Here is an 18508-nt window from a genome sequence, read left to right on the forward strand (position 1 = left end):
GAGTAAAAGCCTGACCGACCGCTGAAAAGGAGTCTGGGACAGTCAGGAACTCTGGGGCTTAGTGGTTCTAGCAATCATGTAGCCAATGTATGTTCTAGTTCTCAAGCGCCACCTAATGGCCAAACAGTAATTCCCTACTCCTAGGTCTACAAGGGCCTTCTTGCTGGGTGAATTCACAAAAAAAACACAATAGACGTATCTTCAGAAAGTTACTTTATTTCCCTCTCAGTCCTTTTTTTTACGTCCACTTAACAATAAATAAAGTAAATCAAACACATTATAATTATATACATCTGGTTACAAAATCATCAGCAAAACAATATTGAGGATTACTCAGCAGGGCTGTGGAAAGGCCAGCTCACTGTGCAAAGAAACCACACTCGGTTCCAAGTGCAGTAAAACCGGGTTACTAATTGTTTGCTGCAGTAGTATCTGACAACGATATTTGTGAAAATTTGTCACTGCTGAAAAATTTACATTTGGTCGATCTTCCCTTTATAGACGGAAGTTAAACAGATTGCAAATGATAACCTATCTTCCATTACTGTGTCTTATTTTCATCAAATAAAACAAGCTTCTTATTTACTAATATTATTTATATTTATTTTGAGAACCATTACCTTTTATTTGGGAATGGTGTAGATGCCGCAGTATTCTGTGAAATGTAAAGATAACACATTTGCCAATTTGATTAAAGAGTCAACACCTGGTACATTTACAGCAGGCATGGAGTCTGTATATAAAAATAAGCAAAATCTTAATTTCTAGAAGTGTCATAAAGAAAGCCTTTGGGCCACCCTTGCAAAGTCATGCCCAACTTCTCCCAGGCCACCCCTTGCAGGGCCATGTCCCAACGCTCACCCACCCCTTGGCCAGCCCAACTCTCGCCCACCCCTTGGCCAGCCCCTGCGGGGCCTTCGCCCAACTCTCGCCCAGCCCCTGCAGGGCCATGTCCCAACTCTCGCCCACCCCTTGGCCAGCCCCTGCAGGGCCATGTTCTAACTCCCCCAGGCCACCACCTGTAGGGCCATGTCCCAACCCCCTCAGGCTGCCCTCTGCAGAGCCATGTCCCTACCCCCCCAGGCCACCCCCTGCAGGGTCATGTCTCCACTCCCCCTAACCCTATATCATTACAGTGTTTCAGCAGCAGGAAAAAAACTCAAATCAAAAAGGTACTGCATAGTAGACAGTAACAGCAGACTCACTATGCAGCAACAGTATTAGTTCCAATCCTATAAGTGTCCTTTTCAGGCTTCTGAAACATTGTAGATTTAGGGGGTCACCGTGAGCTCTGCATGTGGCCCGAAAGGCTTCTAATTCAACACTTGTCGTATTTACTGTCATCTGAATTTGGATCACTGCAGCAGGCTGAATCTCTTTATGTATTTTGAATACAAATTTCTTTCCTGCATTACGGTGGAGGCCCGGTTTTGTTAAAACGGTTAGGAAGAGAGCCCAGTTACCTTATTCCCAGGGAACTGTTTTGCCTATAGATTACAACACTCATTTCCTATATTGGGCTGATCATCACAAACCATGTTGTTTGATGACCAGTCATTGAGACAGTCTGTTTCCTGTATGACACAGGAAGCATTGCACTGCTGACTATTTGGGAGCATGCTGCGTTGGCTGGTCATTAAGCAGCGGACTCCTAGATGACCAGTCTGACTGCAAGTTTATATGCAGTTAATATAAAAAGCAAGATCTCACTTTTTTATATAAAATAGAGAAGGGAATACCAGTTTGTACAGGCTTCCTACATACATATACATTAAATAATCATTTAGAATGAATACAATGCTATATCCAAATCAAATTTTTTTGGACAATGTGTGTGTTAAAAAAGTGTTTGTGTAGTGTATATCTATTTAATTTTTTTTTGTATTCAGAGAGATGCAGCTCACAAATTTCTATTTGATAAATGGATCCCCCCACTACCACTAAATAATAAGCAGACTTCACAGCAGAACCAAGGTAACTACAATTACCAATACCAAGTTGTAGCTGAAAAATTTTATTTGAACGATTTTATGGTAAATTTAAGATAATAAATACAATGGAAAAAAAACAGATGATGATTTTAGTACTTTCATCAACAAGTAAAATTGTTCTACCTCTGTAGAAATGACACATTCTCCCACATTTTTGGAATAAAATAACATCCTTTACCTTGTTCATAATTACCTATGCAATATTCAGGATGAAAGTTCAGACAATGATATATTTCCCTTATTAAATTAGTGAAGCAAAGAAATAAATGTATGTGTTTGGGTCTTTGATCGTTCCAGTAGTAAAATGTGATCCAGTAACTGTGGGTTACTAATTTTTATTGCACTGCCCATTTAAATAAGTAAGCTACCAGCACGAAATACATTAGATTTGGCACTCTGCAAGAGAAGATTTGGCAGAAGCTCAAGGGGCAGATATATGGCAACTGTAAATGTACTTCCGTCTGCCCGCAATATATACTGGCCAGCTAATTCAGTAAAGTGCAGAAAAGACAAAGGATTATACGTTTTGTGCAGTGACCCATGACAATCCACTGTATGCCATCCTGCTACTTGACTACAGCAAACACAAATATTATTGCGTGCTATTGGTTACAGCACTCTGTACACCGTTGCTATTTTCATCTGCTGAACAAGTTTTATCTTGATGAAACAATGCTAAAAATAAATTAACTAATAAATATTTTTAATATGAATTATGCATTTTTACCTATCCCCGCATCCTCACATATACTGCAGCTCTGATTACTCAAGATTAATCTTGTTTTAGGCAGAATAGCCTGCAGGAATCCAAAGCCTTAACTCCTAATTTTCTGGAAACTTGCTGCATTGGCCATGACTAGTAGGAGATGATACCAGCAATGTATTGGGATGAAGAAAATGCCCAGCTATCAGGTAACAATACACAGGTAGCAGGCAGTAAAAATAAAGCTACAAAGTATACCTTCATATACATAATGCACTTATGAAGTCATGGATTTAAAATTTGGATAGAATTATAACATTGAAGGATGTTGAAATGACCAAATCTGATTTATACTTTCCTGGGGACAGATTTAGACACAAAAATGTTTTGTCTAGGTATACCCCCTCTCTATTCCTAGCATTAATGGCACATACCAAAGTTGTGAAAGTTTTTCCAAGTTTAAAACTACCCAGCACCCTCATAAGTATTGTGCACAAATGGGGTTGTTTTCCTATGGAGCCTTTACTTTCATATTCTTCACATGCAAATATTAAAAAAACTAACCTTACCAGTGATTTCAGTGGCACGTTCCTATATTGTTCTCTGCTGGACAGACAGTGTACAATTAAGAGAAACTATTTTTTGTCTGCAATACACTGACAATTATTCACATTACAATTACAATAAGCAGGTTCTCACACACTGAGGGCACAGGTGGTGTTACTGACCATGTTCTTCAGACAGAGATGATTAACAGATCATAACAGAGGTAATTACAAATGATGTCTCCCTTGACTGGATGTTCGTCACATCCCTATATTAGACACCACTCCCAGATATCCAAAATGACAGCGACCAACATCCATATATGAGGCAGTTGTTAAAATTTTGATGGTGACATCTCCAAGGTCGGAATTTTTTGCATCTTAGTGTTAAGGTCCATTACATTAGCCAGTTACATCCTGGAGTCACAAGAACCCTGTAGTTTGTATCCAATAAAGAATGATCCTTTCACCATTTGATCATCTTCCAACATGCAACTTTCATCACCTTAATGTAAACATCCTTTTCCCTTGTTCAGAAAAGCAGCATTTAGAGTCTTACACTGGGTATTAGTGGTTCCAGCATTGATGGGTCTAAGATGTTAATTTGGAGTAGCTGGGAGGAGAGAACTTCCGTCGCAAGTATTTCAGGACATAGAGGGGAAGACAGCTGACAAGGGTGATGGCAGTCACTTTCCAAAGGAAAGACAGGGTTGTGATGAAGTAAACATCTGCAGAAAACAAAAAAAGGGTTAAATCATACTACTGAAAGGGAAGACACTTATTTCTGGTGACTGATCAGCTCGGACACTCTCTGATAGTGATGAGGCATCATTGGCAAGTTTACACACTTACTACAGCTTCCTATTGGCAAATAAAGCAAACCATCATTTTGATGGAACAATAAAATGTGAGGAAGGCAATGGGAAGTTTTACTTCTACTTGGAAGTGCCATAGCTTTTCCGATCAGAGATTCCACTCATTCAGTTGCAGAGGGTGCATTGGTGCAATCACTATTAGGTGAATACACTTTATAAACAAGCTTTTGTTTTTTCATTTCAATTTTTGTTAAGTTACTAAACTAAAAATGTTAAATTATCAAAATATATGTAATTATGCACTAAATTCCTTTTCTGTAAAAGTGTGGCACTAAAGCTACGTACACAAGCCAAATTTATATCGCTGTACACCATCTTTCATGATCAATTCTATTGACAGTGGAACAAATGAGCACTGTACATACTATATACATTCTATGGAGAAGGTAAAGGGGAGGATAACCAGGAGGAACCCTATTGCATATTACCCCATAGAAAATCCCCGGTTGGTTGTTCAGTGATCAGCCATGGTGGTTTATTAATTATTATTTATTATGTACACATGTTAGATTTTCACCTTTGATTATCATCATTGTTTATCCCCGGTGACTATTATCTAGTGTGTGTGGGTAGCTATAGTGGTGGACGCCTTGAGTACAAACTGATCCTGGAATCCAGCGTGGTTCCACAATTTAAATTAAAGGTGAGAGCAGGGATAGGATAGGGTGGGGAAGGATTAGAAATATTTAATTACAGTCAGAGGCTTGATTGGAGAAACTCTTTTACTCTTATATATATATCTTGTATAGTAGGTTTTCTCACCTGGACAAAAATTGAAGAAAACTTTCTAACACCATGCAAAAATGCCCTTTCAAATTAGGTAGGGGAATTATAAAGTCTATTGCAGATTTTCTCCCGTCTGGTAAAATAAATTTTTACTTTCTACTAAAAGGTTGTCACATGAACAGAGTTAGGGGAAATTTTTCTATTAAGATCCTTGTATAGCAAAAAACGTGATTCTAGTGTTTTCTTACTCTATCCACAACTAAAAGAAAATGAACTTTTGGGTATGCATATACTTCCAGCTTTTCAGGTTCACTATAAAACATGAGAGAATGCTCTGAATAGGACAGGAAAATTAAAAAGAGAATATCAACCCATTCAAACAGCTGGAACTTAGTAGCTGTTTAACCTCTTACCCATGAACAGTAAAATGATAGCAGAGTTTATCCTGGTGAGTTTGCTCCTGTATTCTCAGTGTGCCTAATTTCTAAGGGGAGTGTGCCTTGGTGTGTGTGTTACACGCGATCATTTCTCTCTGCTTTGAAAGTAAGGGAAGAACAGGGCAGGCTGGTTCATGTCACAGGATATGCGGGTCATGTGAGGTCAGCACAGACATCTTGTGGGTTTTCAGATAGAGCGGAGTGGTGCAGAGTGATACTGGACGATGAATGACAGATTCTAGACCGCACAAAACAACACTTTGTTATCTTCGTGATTTATAACCACCAAGGGGGAACAGAAAACAGATTTGTTTCTTTCACTCTGGCAGAGATTATTAATCTAAAAGAAAAATATACTGACCCAAACTGTGCATGGTATTTGGAAGTAATATAAAACATAATAAGTAGAAAGCTTATGCAAAGACTAGAAACAATGTAATTGCAGCAACCAAGGGACTGTAGAACCTTTTAGATTCAGTAAGCTGTGATTTGGTTGCTGTACTTTGTGCACTAAAGAAAACACAAACATGTACATGTATAGCAATTACTATCATTAAGTAGATCTACAGCAATAACATTTATACAAAGAGTTTGATCATTTTTCATGTTTAGTTGCTATCTGTAAACCCCCCCTCTATTACAATGGACAATATACACTGTTATTCGGCCCTCCCCTCAGGCACATTATCTTGGTGTCACCTTTGACTCGGCCCTCTCATTTACCCCCCATATTCAGAACATTTCCAGTTCCTGTCACGTTCACCTACGCAACTTCTCCAAAATCCGCCCCTACCTGTCCCCTGAGACCACCAAACTCCTTGTACACGCTCTTATCATCTCTCGTCTGGACTACTGTAACCTCCTCCTCTCTGGTATTCCACTAACCCGACTCTCTCCTCTACAATCTATTATGAATGCTGCAGCCAGACTCATCCATCCTTCCCTCCGCTCCTCTTCCGCTACATCTCTTTGTAGTTCTCTCCATTGGCTTCCTTTTCACCTTAGAATCAAATTTAAGCTCCTGTGCTTTGCCTTTAAATCCCTACACAGTTATTGTCCCACTTACATTTCTGACTTGGTAAAAAAAATACTCCCCCTGCCGCTCTCTCCGCTCCTCCAATGACCTACTAATGACTTCCTCACTCATAACCTCATCACACGCACGGATACAAGACTTCTCTAGAGCTGCCCCGACTCTCTGGAATGGTCTTCCTCGTCCTATTAAACTTGCTCCTACTTTCTGCTCATTTAAGAGAGCGCTCAAAACCCATTTTTACAAACTTGCCTACCCGTCTTCTTCTGTCTTTTGAAACCACCACTACTTCCCACCACTACATATCTCCCATCCTATTGTGTGTGAAATTCCCCCACCTACTAGATGTTAAGCTCTTCGGGGCAGGGTCCTCTCCTCCTTTATCACTGTCTGTATTAGTCTGTCATTTGCAATCCCTATTTAATGTACAGTGCTGCGTAATATGTTGGCGCTACATAAATCCTGTTTAATGATAATAATAAAAATATAAAAGAGTCTCTAATGTTCAGCAGAGGAGAGAAAAAGCCACGTCCCCAAGGTAACTATTGGAAGAAGATTTAGTGAACAAGAGAGTTCAAAAAGTGGGGCTTTCAAGGGCTACCATTTAAAAACAAATTTATTCTGTATTAAAAAACTAAATACAACACACATTTGGTAAAAACAAAATAGAAACCCCCTCCATTACAATTTGTCCTGGTAACCACTGAAAGAAAGTAATGGGGAATCCATAATTTTACATTTGTCACAGTACAAGAGTTGAAAAAGATTTTTCCAATACGGACACTTGTTGCTTTGAAAATGATAAGAGGGGGATTTACCCTGACTTTCGAGAGATCCCCTCCCATTTCCTGTTCTCTCCGGAAGCAGCCTGCATATTTTCATTTATTCATGGCATATTATCTTTAGGCCTAGTACACCTGAGACATACTCCACTTTACTTCCATCAAATCACCAATCTAATAAAATTAGATTAGGTGCCTAGAAAAAAATTAGGTTGCCTAGAAATCTATAGTAATGGCATCAGCAGGTTGAACATAGGCAACTAATTTTATGTTCTATAATCTGACATGTTGCTAAATATCGGTCGACTTGTACACAATTTGTGTCAGCTATATAAACTATCAAAGAAATCTAATTGGAAGCTCCAATTAACAAGTGCAGTCTCTCCCTGCCTGGTCCTCTGAAAAACAGGACACATGGTAGCTTTTGGGACTAATGACTGAACAATTATGGATAGGACTCAATAGAAAGTTTTTGAGTGCAAAGTTTACAGTGGATCTGCTCATGTATAATAAACGTTAGTCATTAGCCATAGTTGGGGAGAAGAACCTTTCTAATAAATATGTGCATATTAAAATATATTAATATTGCATTAATGCTCTGATAGGAGCCATCTTAGGCTAAGAGACCCTTAAAACACCTTAATTTTGACATATGGATGCTTCATATTTATGATGAAACTCTAGAAACATTTACATGTTTATCGTCAAGTAATATAACTCTTTTACAAACCTAAATATAATGATTAGGTAAAGGCTTTTTTAAAGGTCTCTGCTTGCATGGGAGCCGAATGACCTGCTCTGGCTTCCCATATTCCCCAGATATTATAGGTAGGTGTTCCTGGGTCTGTGTAAGCAAAGGTTGATATAAATATTCTTACCTATGAACTCATGTAAGAACACAAGGGAGGCGATGTAACAGGACAGACTGAGGAGCTCCGCCACAATCATCAGCCAGTGCCACGTCTGTATGGTCAGTGCTACCATTAGAAGTTCAGTTAGAATCAGGGACGTGAAGGAAATGGCCACGATGTGCACAAACTCAGACTCGAACAGCAGCAAAGCACCATACATGATGATACTCCCTGGTAGGAGACATAAAAGTTACTGTTACAGCCTGAACACCAGCCATATCTATTAAACTAACCATACTGCAAAGTAATGTCTGTTCTCTGACCAGCGTGTTTAAAAATCCTGTGATGGTCACTCTTGTTCAATCACGAGTAGTCATTCAGACTGGACAGGGCCATTTGGCTGTGCCTAAAGTACAACATGATCATTTGCACTAGAAAACATTGTGCACTTGATCCAAATGATAAACAATGGTGTCGCACATAAATGACATCGATTAAAACCAGAGAATTGATCGGCAAGACATCTTTAAGATGGAATGGGACAGAGAAACTACAGCAAGGAAATATTATAAGAAACCAACAACTATACAGCCTCATCTAATAAATATTATTGTGCAGGATTGGGCCTGATTATTTTGAACATTAAAGTATAACGTCTGTCATAACAGATAAAAGTGCATCCTATTTTCTGCAAGTAAAGATATTAGAAAAGTGAAAGACCTACCTTTCACATTAATATAGAAAGTTATTATAAAATATATATATATTAATACTAGTGATTCATATATGTCAAGTAATAGATTCTGTGGGACCAGGAGCATGGGAATCCTACACACCTTGGTAAATGCTGATCAGAACCCAAATGAGGAATGTCTTATATGACAACGGCCGTCCCTATAATAAAGAAAAGTACAGTCAGTAAGGTACAATATCCATGCTATATACACACCCATAAGTAAATATTAATAATTATGACTCAACAAATAATATGATGTGATGATGCTGCATCTATATGTCTGTGATGAGGGGTGCAGCATCAACACTGGCTGTGTTTTGAGAATAAGCAACCTCAGCTTGGCACAGGCTCCACCAACGACGTGTCCGCAATACTTTTTGTGTGGGGTGGAAGCAAAAGCTGTGTCAACAGGATCAGATATAACTGAAATGTTTGCATTTAAGAAATTAAGAAAAAAAGTACATTACATAAGTAAGACAAGTCTAAAGATAATACAAATGGAGTGCTTGTGTTTATTTTTAGGCCCTTGCTTCATTTCCTTAGTCTTCTGCGATGCATTCCATTAAAACAGCCCAAACACCTGTTGATGTGTGGCCTGCTGTAATTGCATTGGAGTCCCATAATAAATAAAGCATTGCAATGCACCAAGGACCATGCATGACCAAATTTCACTTGGGTGTTTCAAAAGGTGCATTAAAAGCAAAATATATTATATAAATAACAAGGGTCTGTGACATAATGCTACTTGTGCAATGACTGTCACATTTACTAGAAATTTCTGAGAAGTGCTCCCCTCTATAAATGTGTCCACAATAAGTACAGAAGCAGATCTGTGCTGCTGTGGTCAGTTTGTATGGCTGATCCTCTTATTAAGAGCTACAAGATGTTTTGCCTGCACATTGGATATGCCTAAGCTTCTATAGTCAGCCTTGATACTATATCCCCCCACCTAGCCCTGTTCTGTCTGAATGACAGCAGGGAAGCCTTTTGGAAGGCAGTGGGTATGTACATGCTCCCTGTTATCATTATTCAGCCTGTCCCCAATGTAGATATTTCCCTAGCAGTGCATTAAATAACCAAAGAAATTAATAAACTAAATTCAGCAACACAAAGGATATATTTACCTTCAGCAGATCTTTGTACAGTTCAGGATACAACATGGCAACCTCAGACTTGACATCTTTATCAAGAACCAGAGAGAACACAGGAAACATGGTGTAGATAGTGGAATATCTGAAGGAACAGAAGTTCTGTTAGAATCCAGATTTTTCTGCAGTTACATTGTTTAAAAACCCAGGAATCAGTATTTGCATGAAATCGTTTATCAGAACGGCGCTTCCATTAGTGGTGAACACTGACTTAGTGCAACCAATCAGATATTAGCTTTCATTAGTCTGTTTTGATCCGCTGTATTGTGGTTACTATGCGTTACTGTACACCTCCACCCTCTCTGCTCCCCTCATAGTTCACTTCACTCATACATGTTATATCATCCATAATTGGCAGGACTTCAATGTACACAAAGCTGCTGTCTTTATAATTCTAATTAAGCAAAAGCAGACCAGTATGATTGGATGCAAATGATATTTCAAGCCGTCTAGTTTGACCCGCCAGATGCACAATGGAATAATTACTTTCCAAGCTATTTTAAGGTCATCTGTTTTTGATCGGCTAGAGTTAAAGTAAATGTAAGCGCTAAGTGAACAAAATGTAGTTTGCTAAAGCACGGTATATCCCAAACCAGTGGTGGCCAACCTTTTCGGACCTACGGACCACTAAACTTACGGGCTCTGGACCGTGCATGCGCGGGGAGCCTTGTGTCTCTGAAAGGGGAAGAAACTTCCCCCAGAGTGATGTCATGATGCCAGAATCCGCTCACTCTCCCATCGCAGGTCTGAGACGGTGATGGCCGAGTGGGCGTGTTGTGTCCAGAGACAAAACCCGCCTACCGCCCTGAGCCTGCCATGTGTACGGGAGACATGGTCCGCAGCTCTGGCCAGCACGCCTCCCTGGTGGGGCTAGACCCGTGGACCACCCAAATTCTCACTGGTGGTCCGCGGACCAACAGTTGGCGACTGCTGTCCTAAACTATGGTCGTGATTTTTTATTGCTGTTTTTAGAGACGATGATGGCTGCATGGCACTTTTTAGGGTAGCTTTTCTGAGGGTGACCCCCTGAGGGTCATTCCTGTGCAGGGCCAAATGACTAGGCAATGCAGGGACACAGTTGACAGACAAGGACAGAGTGTTGTCACTCTATAATAAGAATGAAGTTTTAGTACAATACAGTCATCCAGGAAAGAAGTTAACAGATACAGGTAGCAATGACTTCTGCATTTTATTTGCCAATTAAAATGGCAGTGATCTCTGTTTCAATCTCTGCTTCCACAGCGGCCTGGAGTTGGGAGTTTTGGACATTGCGTTTTATTCAAAATGTATACACCCTCTGTGAATTTTGTGTTCAAATATAATAAAAATCCAAATGTGGAAGAAACTTGTAGTGAACTCATGTTCAGGAACAAGGGCCAGGCAGAGGTTGAGGACTTCAATCCTGCACAAACCTTGATTATAAAGATTAAATCTGATTAAAAGAAAAAGCAGATATTAAATCTTTTCTTGCCCTGTGTGACTCACATGCAAGGCTTTTCCTGACAGAAATCCCACAGCACAATAGCGGTGTGAGCTGGGGAGGGTTTAAGCAAAGGCCCATTCTTTATCCTGATTACATCACGAAAGTCCTTAGGGACCATGAATTCAAAGGCCTGCGCTCTTTGAAAGAAGTGAGCAGGGTGAACTGGCCTTGTCGCGAACTGTGATACTGTACAAGGCCGGTCAGGAAGGGTGGAATAAAGAGATATGAAAATAGTAAGCAATTAATCCTTTTATGGCTTTCAAACTCCTTCCAGAATAAAATGCTGGACATAAAAAAAAAGTTTTTCTTCACACAAAACTAAAAAAAACAATGCCAATTCATTCACTTCCTAGCCAGGTTGCCAGCTGCCAAAAACAAGTTTTTATCAAAGAAATAGATGACTGAAATTCTCATCACAGCAGACCCATAAAAGGCTTTTGATGAAACTGCACTCTCAGCTCTTGGTTTACATGAACTTGTATTATTTTATAATTGCAAGATCAGAACTGGCCCGGTTTTTATTCAGCATTCTCATTTCTTACCCAACAAGGGCCCTACATACACCATATAGCTAAAAGTCTGTGGACATCCAAGCATCATACCAAGGGTATGCAAGCTCGTTGGGCCTGTGACAATTGAAGCCTCTATTCTTCTTAGAAGGTTGCACATAACAATTTGTATTTGGCACTCATTCGGCCAAAAGAACTTTTATTGTACAATATTGGACCAGAAGACCTAGTTCACAATCAATAAAATTCATTCAAAAGGTATTCAGTGGGTTTGAGGTCAACGGCTCTGTGCAGACCACATGAAGATCTCCATACCAAACTAAACAAACCGTGTCTTCTTGGGGCCTATCCTAATGTACATTAGCACAGTGATGCTCAAACAGCCAAGAGCCCTTCTAAATCTGGTACAACAAGGTTTGAAATGTTCAGTTGTCTTAAAGGGCTTTTGTATATTGTACTATTTGCTAGAAACATTTAAACTCAATGGGCCCGATTTATTTAAACTCTCCAAGACTGGAGAAAAAAAGACTATCATGGCAGAATCTGGGTGATCCAGCTAACCCAGAACGGATTTCCTAAAATCATTTGCTATTTGGCAAATGTTTTTTTTTTTTATCGTGGAGCAAATCCATTTCAGCTTTGCTGGATCACCCAGGTTCCTCCATGATAATCTATCTTTTCCAGTCTTGGGGAGCTTCAATAAATCAGCCCGAATCATTGAAGGAAGGTTCAGATATTTTGTAAGCTCCTCGGGGCAGGGTCCTCTCCTCCTCCTGTGTCACTGTCTGTATCTATCATTTGCAACCCCTAATTACTGTACAGCGCTGTGTAATATGCTGGTGATATATAAATACTGTTTAAAAATAATAATAATAATATTATTATTAATAATAATACTTTCAGCCATATTTTGGTATTGGTGTGTTCTTATCAAGAATTAGATTTAACTCTCTTCAGTCAACATCAGACCTACCCAGTAAACCACAATCTGATGGGGAAATATTCCAGTACTGAACAAAACTGTGGTTTTAAACATGGATATCCCTTTGCATGTTTGGATTTACCGTATTTTTCGCCGTATAAGACGCTCTGGAATATAAGACGCACCCAATTTTAAAGGAGGAAAATCTAGAAAAAAAAGATTCTGAAAGATTATTCCCCTTCTGATCACTCATGTGCCATTCATACCGGTATTCCCCTTCTGATCACTCATGTGCCACTCAAATTCCCTTTCTGATCACTCTATGCCTTTCAAATTCCCTTTCTGATCACTCTGTCATTCAAATTCCCCTTCTGATCACTCTTTGCTTTTTTTCCACTGTACGGCAGTTAGGACAGGGAACAGCAGGTGGCGCTGTGCCAGCTTCTTTCGCTCTGCTTTACAGACAGGAGAAGACACGTGCTGCTGCCAGAGAGAAGAGAAGACAGACGCTGCTGCAGCCAGAGACACATGCAGGATCAGGTATCGGGTGAGTATATTATTTTAATTATTTTATAACACATTTGTCATATAGGACGCACTAACTTTTCCCCCCCAGTTTTGGGGAAGAAAAAGTGCGTCTTATTCGGCAAAAAATACAATACCAGATAAATGATTTTACTTTCAGATTCTTCAATATAAAGGCTTTAGGTAATATAAGAAAACTAAAAAAAATCATTATGGATTTACCTTAAGTAAGTTAAAGTCAAACTATGATAATATTGTACTCACCCAATGATCAGGAATCCTTGGTACAGAGGAACTGAGGCAAAGTAAAACACAGAGGAGAAAACAGCCTGAAATAATAATGGTTACATAGTTAGCTTCATATGCCTATTGATTTGAAATATCAAACAGTATTTTACAATATTCCTGGGACATCAGTCACACATTGTTGCACATTTGTATAGCTTAGACATATACTACTTTGTCGTACAACTGTATCCAGCATCATGTAACCCACCAGATCACTGATTGTCAAGGACCCACCCTATGCCTGTAACTGAACGGGGAAAGAGAAGCAGCACAGCGATTAGTTCAGCAATCTATCACTCTTTCTTCATTTCGTGGACTAGTTGGCTTTGTATGCTGCTTGTCTGCAATCTGCTGTACAGAGACTACAAAAGTCTGTATTAAAAAATAAATTTAAATATGTATTGATACAGTGCTGCAATAATTTTTGATATTTGTATCTGCCTGTAGTTTAGCATTTAATCTTTCCCCTGTATCTTACACCTGATCTACACAATGTACATTATTCTGTTCAAATCTGTACAGAACGGCCTTGTAGAGTTTACTTGAGGTCATTGTCAGCGGAAAGCAGAACAATAATGAAAAATTGCTCTCTACTCTCTTGGGAGGAAGTTTAGGGTGAAAGTATAAACTGTATTGTGTAGTGGCTGTTGTAGAACAGTGAATTTGTGTTCTCCACTAATTCATTGCACTTATATAGCGCTTGCATTTATTCGGAGGCTTAAAGTAAAGTATGTTATTGTTAACATAAAGTAATGTATTGTCCAACTTCTAAACCAAGGCCACAAAGATTTCCTGCTTGCATAAACATTACTTTAAACCTTAACCATACCATTTATGTGGTGCTGGTGCAGAGAAAAATTTGGGGAATCATACAAACAATTTGATCTTGTCAAAAGACAAAGGTGAGAGGACGACGTGACCAGTGTTGAAACAGTTTATCTTGGAAGTAACCGTGAACAGGACTTTCTATCCCAATTTATTTTCCTACAGAATATAGAGACAGATTAACTTTGAAGCCACTTTGTAGTTGGCAAACTCCTTTCATGTATCAGTGAAAAGCTTCCTATTTTCATTCTTTTTAGGTTGATCATGCTAGAGATCAGAGCAACCTGAATGTATTCTCAGGACTCGATCATTATCATAGGACGGACAAGGTCAGAGCATTCTCCTTCAGTTACGTAAAGCCAAGCAATTTCTGGTGCGCTCACATCTACATCAGCGATTGTTTGTTTATTCTGCAGAACATTGTTTGAAAGAAGAATTTCCTTCTATTAAACTGTATTAGTCATCGCACACCACCCCCCTGTCACCACTTCGATTGTACCGTTTCCTTCTGTTTACAAACTATTTGTGGACATTGGTCTCTCACTCCCTATGACCATGATGTGCCAACTATTTATAAAAGCATATGTCACAGTTACAACTACTGGTGCTAACCTCAGAAGTACAGGTAAATGAGTGGAATGACAAAACTGTCCACATTTCTTAGTGGTGGTGTTGTTTTATCTTTTAGATAATATATTATTGTCTTCCACAGGCCAAAACTGCAAACTATATTACATCCATGGCTGTCTGAGGACAAACAATCAGCATTAGCAGCATGAGGCTTTATATTTCTTACCTGCATTGTACTGATACAGAGACTTCGGTGGATGACGAATTGGCTGAGGCCTGCTGATCTCTTGTAACTGTTCCTTCCGTGCACCATAAGAAGGCGACCCAGGTGTTTGAACTGTGTGACGGAAAAGTCTGCAGCCAAAGACGCTTGCTTCCCTTCCTGCAACACAAACCACACCAAATCAGACAGGGCCAGGAGTGGCACCAACAGCGTTCTGTGCCAACTTGTTAGCAAGACCACTATCCTGCATTCAAATATGTTACATTATTAACCAGTATAACCATGTTTATACTTTCTAAATTATACAAAAATCACAGCTTGGTACAAAAACATATTTTTTTAATGTCAGCTTCATTTTAGCTTGTGACTGAAATGAAGTGAACAGCTCTTGAGGGTGTGAGTGGATAACAGTTGTTCTTGGAGAAAAATTGCAAATATTGGGCAGGGATTCCCACATGTCTGCATCATCATGGCAGGAAGAGACAGGGGTCCTTATTTGTATCTAGAATTCCTGGTACATGATTATTAAATATGGGTAACTGCTTTAACATTGATTTGTCCTATACTGATGTGTGAAGCATTAAGGTCACCTATCCAACTGGAAAGGGTCATAATGTGCAAACCAACTTCTATATTGTAGTGCAATGTGGGTCAGGTGCACTGGTTTGATTTGTCTGTATGCATTGGGGTGCTATTGGGAATTAACACAAAAGCACCACAATACACACAAACATACAGCCAGTACAGGTACAATACTCTACTTTGCACAATCCTTTAATTTATCAGTATGTATATAGACACCATGGAAGAAAATTGGTGTTTATTCTTCAGGAAATGAAAGGACATAGTAAGGGTTGCTGCTACAAAAGCAGCTTCAGCAGTTTACATGTTCAAGTAAACCTTTGTGTGAAGATCAATATTGTACAGGAAGAATGAGGACTAATCTAGGAGTACACAAACATTTCATATGATGGCTATTGATATCTCACCTTTCCTTCCACCCCTACCCCACAGTCTGCTTCCTGGATCATGCTCACGTCATTACCTCCATCACCTGAAAACATAAAAGGGGAAAGTATTAGTTGGTTACTCACATGAATTGAGCCATCCTCACTACGGACTTCACTAATACTGGATTTGTTCCAAGAAAAAAGAAAGATCCATAGTTCTCAATATTTATTCCAAGAGGATAAAAGATAAAACTGTGTAGCTTTGGGCATTTGAACATAATGTAATATGTATAACATTATATAGAAAAAGGTGCAATACAGACTGCTATTTAGGTATAACACATTTAAAATAAAATAAATAAAGGAAATGTAAAATATATTTTAGGACTCTTTGTATAATTCCCCTAATAAATTGTCCCTGTGGGCAACTTAAACAATACTTCTGTCAAAAACTTTTGGTTATGAGGTGCAAGTGTGGTAGGTGTGCAGGGCCTCAGACCAAAGCTCCTTCACATATCTACAATATGGGGGATTTTTTATTATAACAACAAGACATTCATTGCTGGAGAAGCCTCACAGGAAAACATCTTGTGGTTCTCTAATACAGGTGCAAAACCTCCACAATCACAAATGTCACGTATATTGCTGTTACCATAATACCATTTATTTTCCACCCACAAAACAAACAAGATGTAATCTGAACAATAAAAAAACCTGCGACACCCGATTAGAACAGAGATAATTTGAGTGAGAACTTCCTTAGATGTGACAACAGAAAAACTTTTTCAATCTCAGAGTACTATAAACCAAAAAATGTTCTTATTCTCTAATACATGCGTGAATGTCTGAAACAGAAGAATGACAACTTCAAATCTACTGGCCAGGCTTTGTGGCAGGGACGGCGTTCCTGTTCTTTATCTTTCCCTGAAGAGCCTGGATCAACATAATTTTGGAGCTCCTGATTGTAGGAAATTCCCAGTACTGGGGAGTTCTCAAAGCATAACAATAAAAACCCCTTCAATAGTGTCTGTCAGATCACAAAGTTGTTTAATATTTTATACTTCAATCTATCGCAATTGACAGAAATGATTCTAAGAAGCTAGCAGTAAAACTTTGATTTCCAGCATCATTGCTGGACTGGCTCTATGAGCTAGGAGGTATCTCAATATCTTCAAAAACTGATATACTATATGCCAGTCCTAATATTCAGTCTACAGCTGATTCAGGAAGGTTCTAGCAAACACCAAGTTTTTTGGAGATGGAAATGAGATTTTAAGGGGTTAAGGCTTTTGTAATTTGTATATAAAGTATTGGTTAATATTATTTTTTTTTTATTCCTAGGATATAGGACATTAGCACATGAGTTTTAAAGCAGAACTAAAGAGCTCCAATGATCACTATAGCCTTGAAATGTAATCTCTGAGGTAAAGCATGGAAACCAAGAACAACTCACAAGGAAGGGTAGTTATCTTATTTTCTTATAATTTTATTATTATTATTTTATGCTATAACCCTTCCAATTGGACACAAACAGCCACAAAAAACTGAAATGTGTTGTAACCCTTCTGCGCCCTAAAAATAAAAATGAAATAAAATGGTTTACATGAGGCAAGATGGGAAAATAAACCATCTACAAAATTACTGCATGTTAATTCTTATTGAACACAGTTTATTTATGAGCTCCTGATCTGCCAAAAATCTGCATAATTTAAATTATTATCTAATATTATGCACATTTAACAGCTGCAAATAGAAATTCAGGTTGTATATCTTTTAGTGAGGCAAACTGGGGATGCCATTTTTAAACTCCTGTTAGAATTAGTACTTGCTTGGCTTTCATGACAGCTCTGGTTTTAATCTTTTCCGTGTTGATGGTGTAGATCAAGAGTTTGGAGTTAATTTAATAAATGCTTGTTTCAGGTAAATGACTGGAAAAGCTAGAATTTTCACAAGCGGACAGTGGACTCGATATTTCTTATAAAGGATCTTCTTAATGGCACTGGAACCTCATGTAAATAAGGAAGCATAAATATCCTCAGGGTTGGAAGAGGGGACTGCATGATAATAAGAATTGGTTTCATACCTACAGCGCAGGTCAGTTTCCCTGTTCTTTCTTGTAGTAGTCGTACAATCTGAGCCTTCTGGGTGGGAGCACAACGACAGCACACTACAGCCGGGCACTGACAGGCCAGTTCCATAAATTCATATTCATAATATTTCAAACACACCTAGAGGACAGACAGTAGAAAAACCCAATGACTAAGAGAGAATTAAGTTGTTAATGTGGAGCAAGGTCTTCCCATACAACAATGGCCTTTTTGAAACTTTTTCACATTTACACCTTACTACTTAAGGCTTGAGTCAAATCTTGGGCTTTTGCCTGGAC

The 18508-nt window shown here is 38.8% G+C and overlaps 1 protein-coding gene across 1 annotated transcript in view; it reads right to left on the minus strand.

Annotated features, from left to right (window-relative positions):
• Positions 1–200: 200 nt before the first annotated feature.
• The window catches only part of ATP9A (ATPase phospholipid transporting 9A (putative)), a 58629-nt gene continuing 40321 nt past the window's right edge, over positions 201–18508 (minus strand). The window contains exons 21-28 of the mRNA XM_072414166.1: positions 18206–18350; positions 16162–16226; positions 15176–15331; positions 13531–13595; positions 9804–9912; positions 8780–8837; positions 7971–8174; positions 201–3967 (exon numbers count right to left, since the gene is read on the minus strand). Of these exons, the coding sequence (XP_072270267.1) occupies positions 3831–3967; positions 7971–8174; positions 8780–8837; positions 9804–9912; positions 13531–13595; positions 15176–15331; positions 16162–16226; positions 18206–18350 (939 nt within the window). The 3' untranslated portion in view covers positions 201–3830. The remainder of the gene's footprint in view (positions 3968–7970; positions 8175–8779; positions 8838–9803; positions 9913–13530; positions 13596–15175; positions 15332–16161; positions 16227–18205; positions 18351–18508) is intronic.

Source organism: Pyxicephalus adspersus, chromosome 6 (assembly GCF_032062135.1).
Source record: "Pyxicephalus adspersus chromosome 6, UCB_Pads_2.0, whole genome shotgun sequence".
Classification (NCBI taxonomy): Eukaryota; Metazoa; Chordata; class Amphibia; order Anura; family Pyxicephalidae; genus Pyxicephalus; species Pyxicephalus adspersus.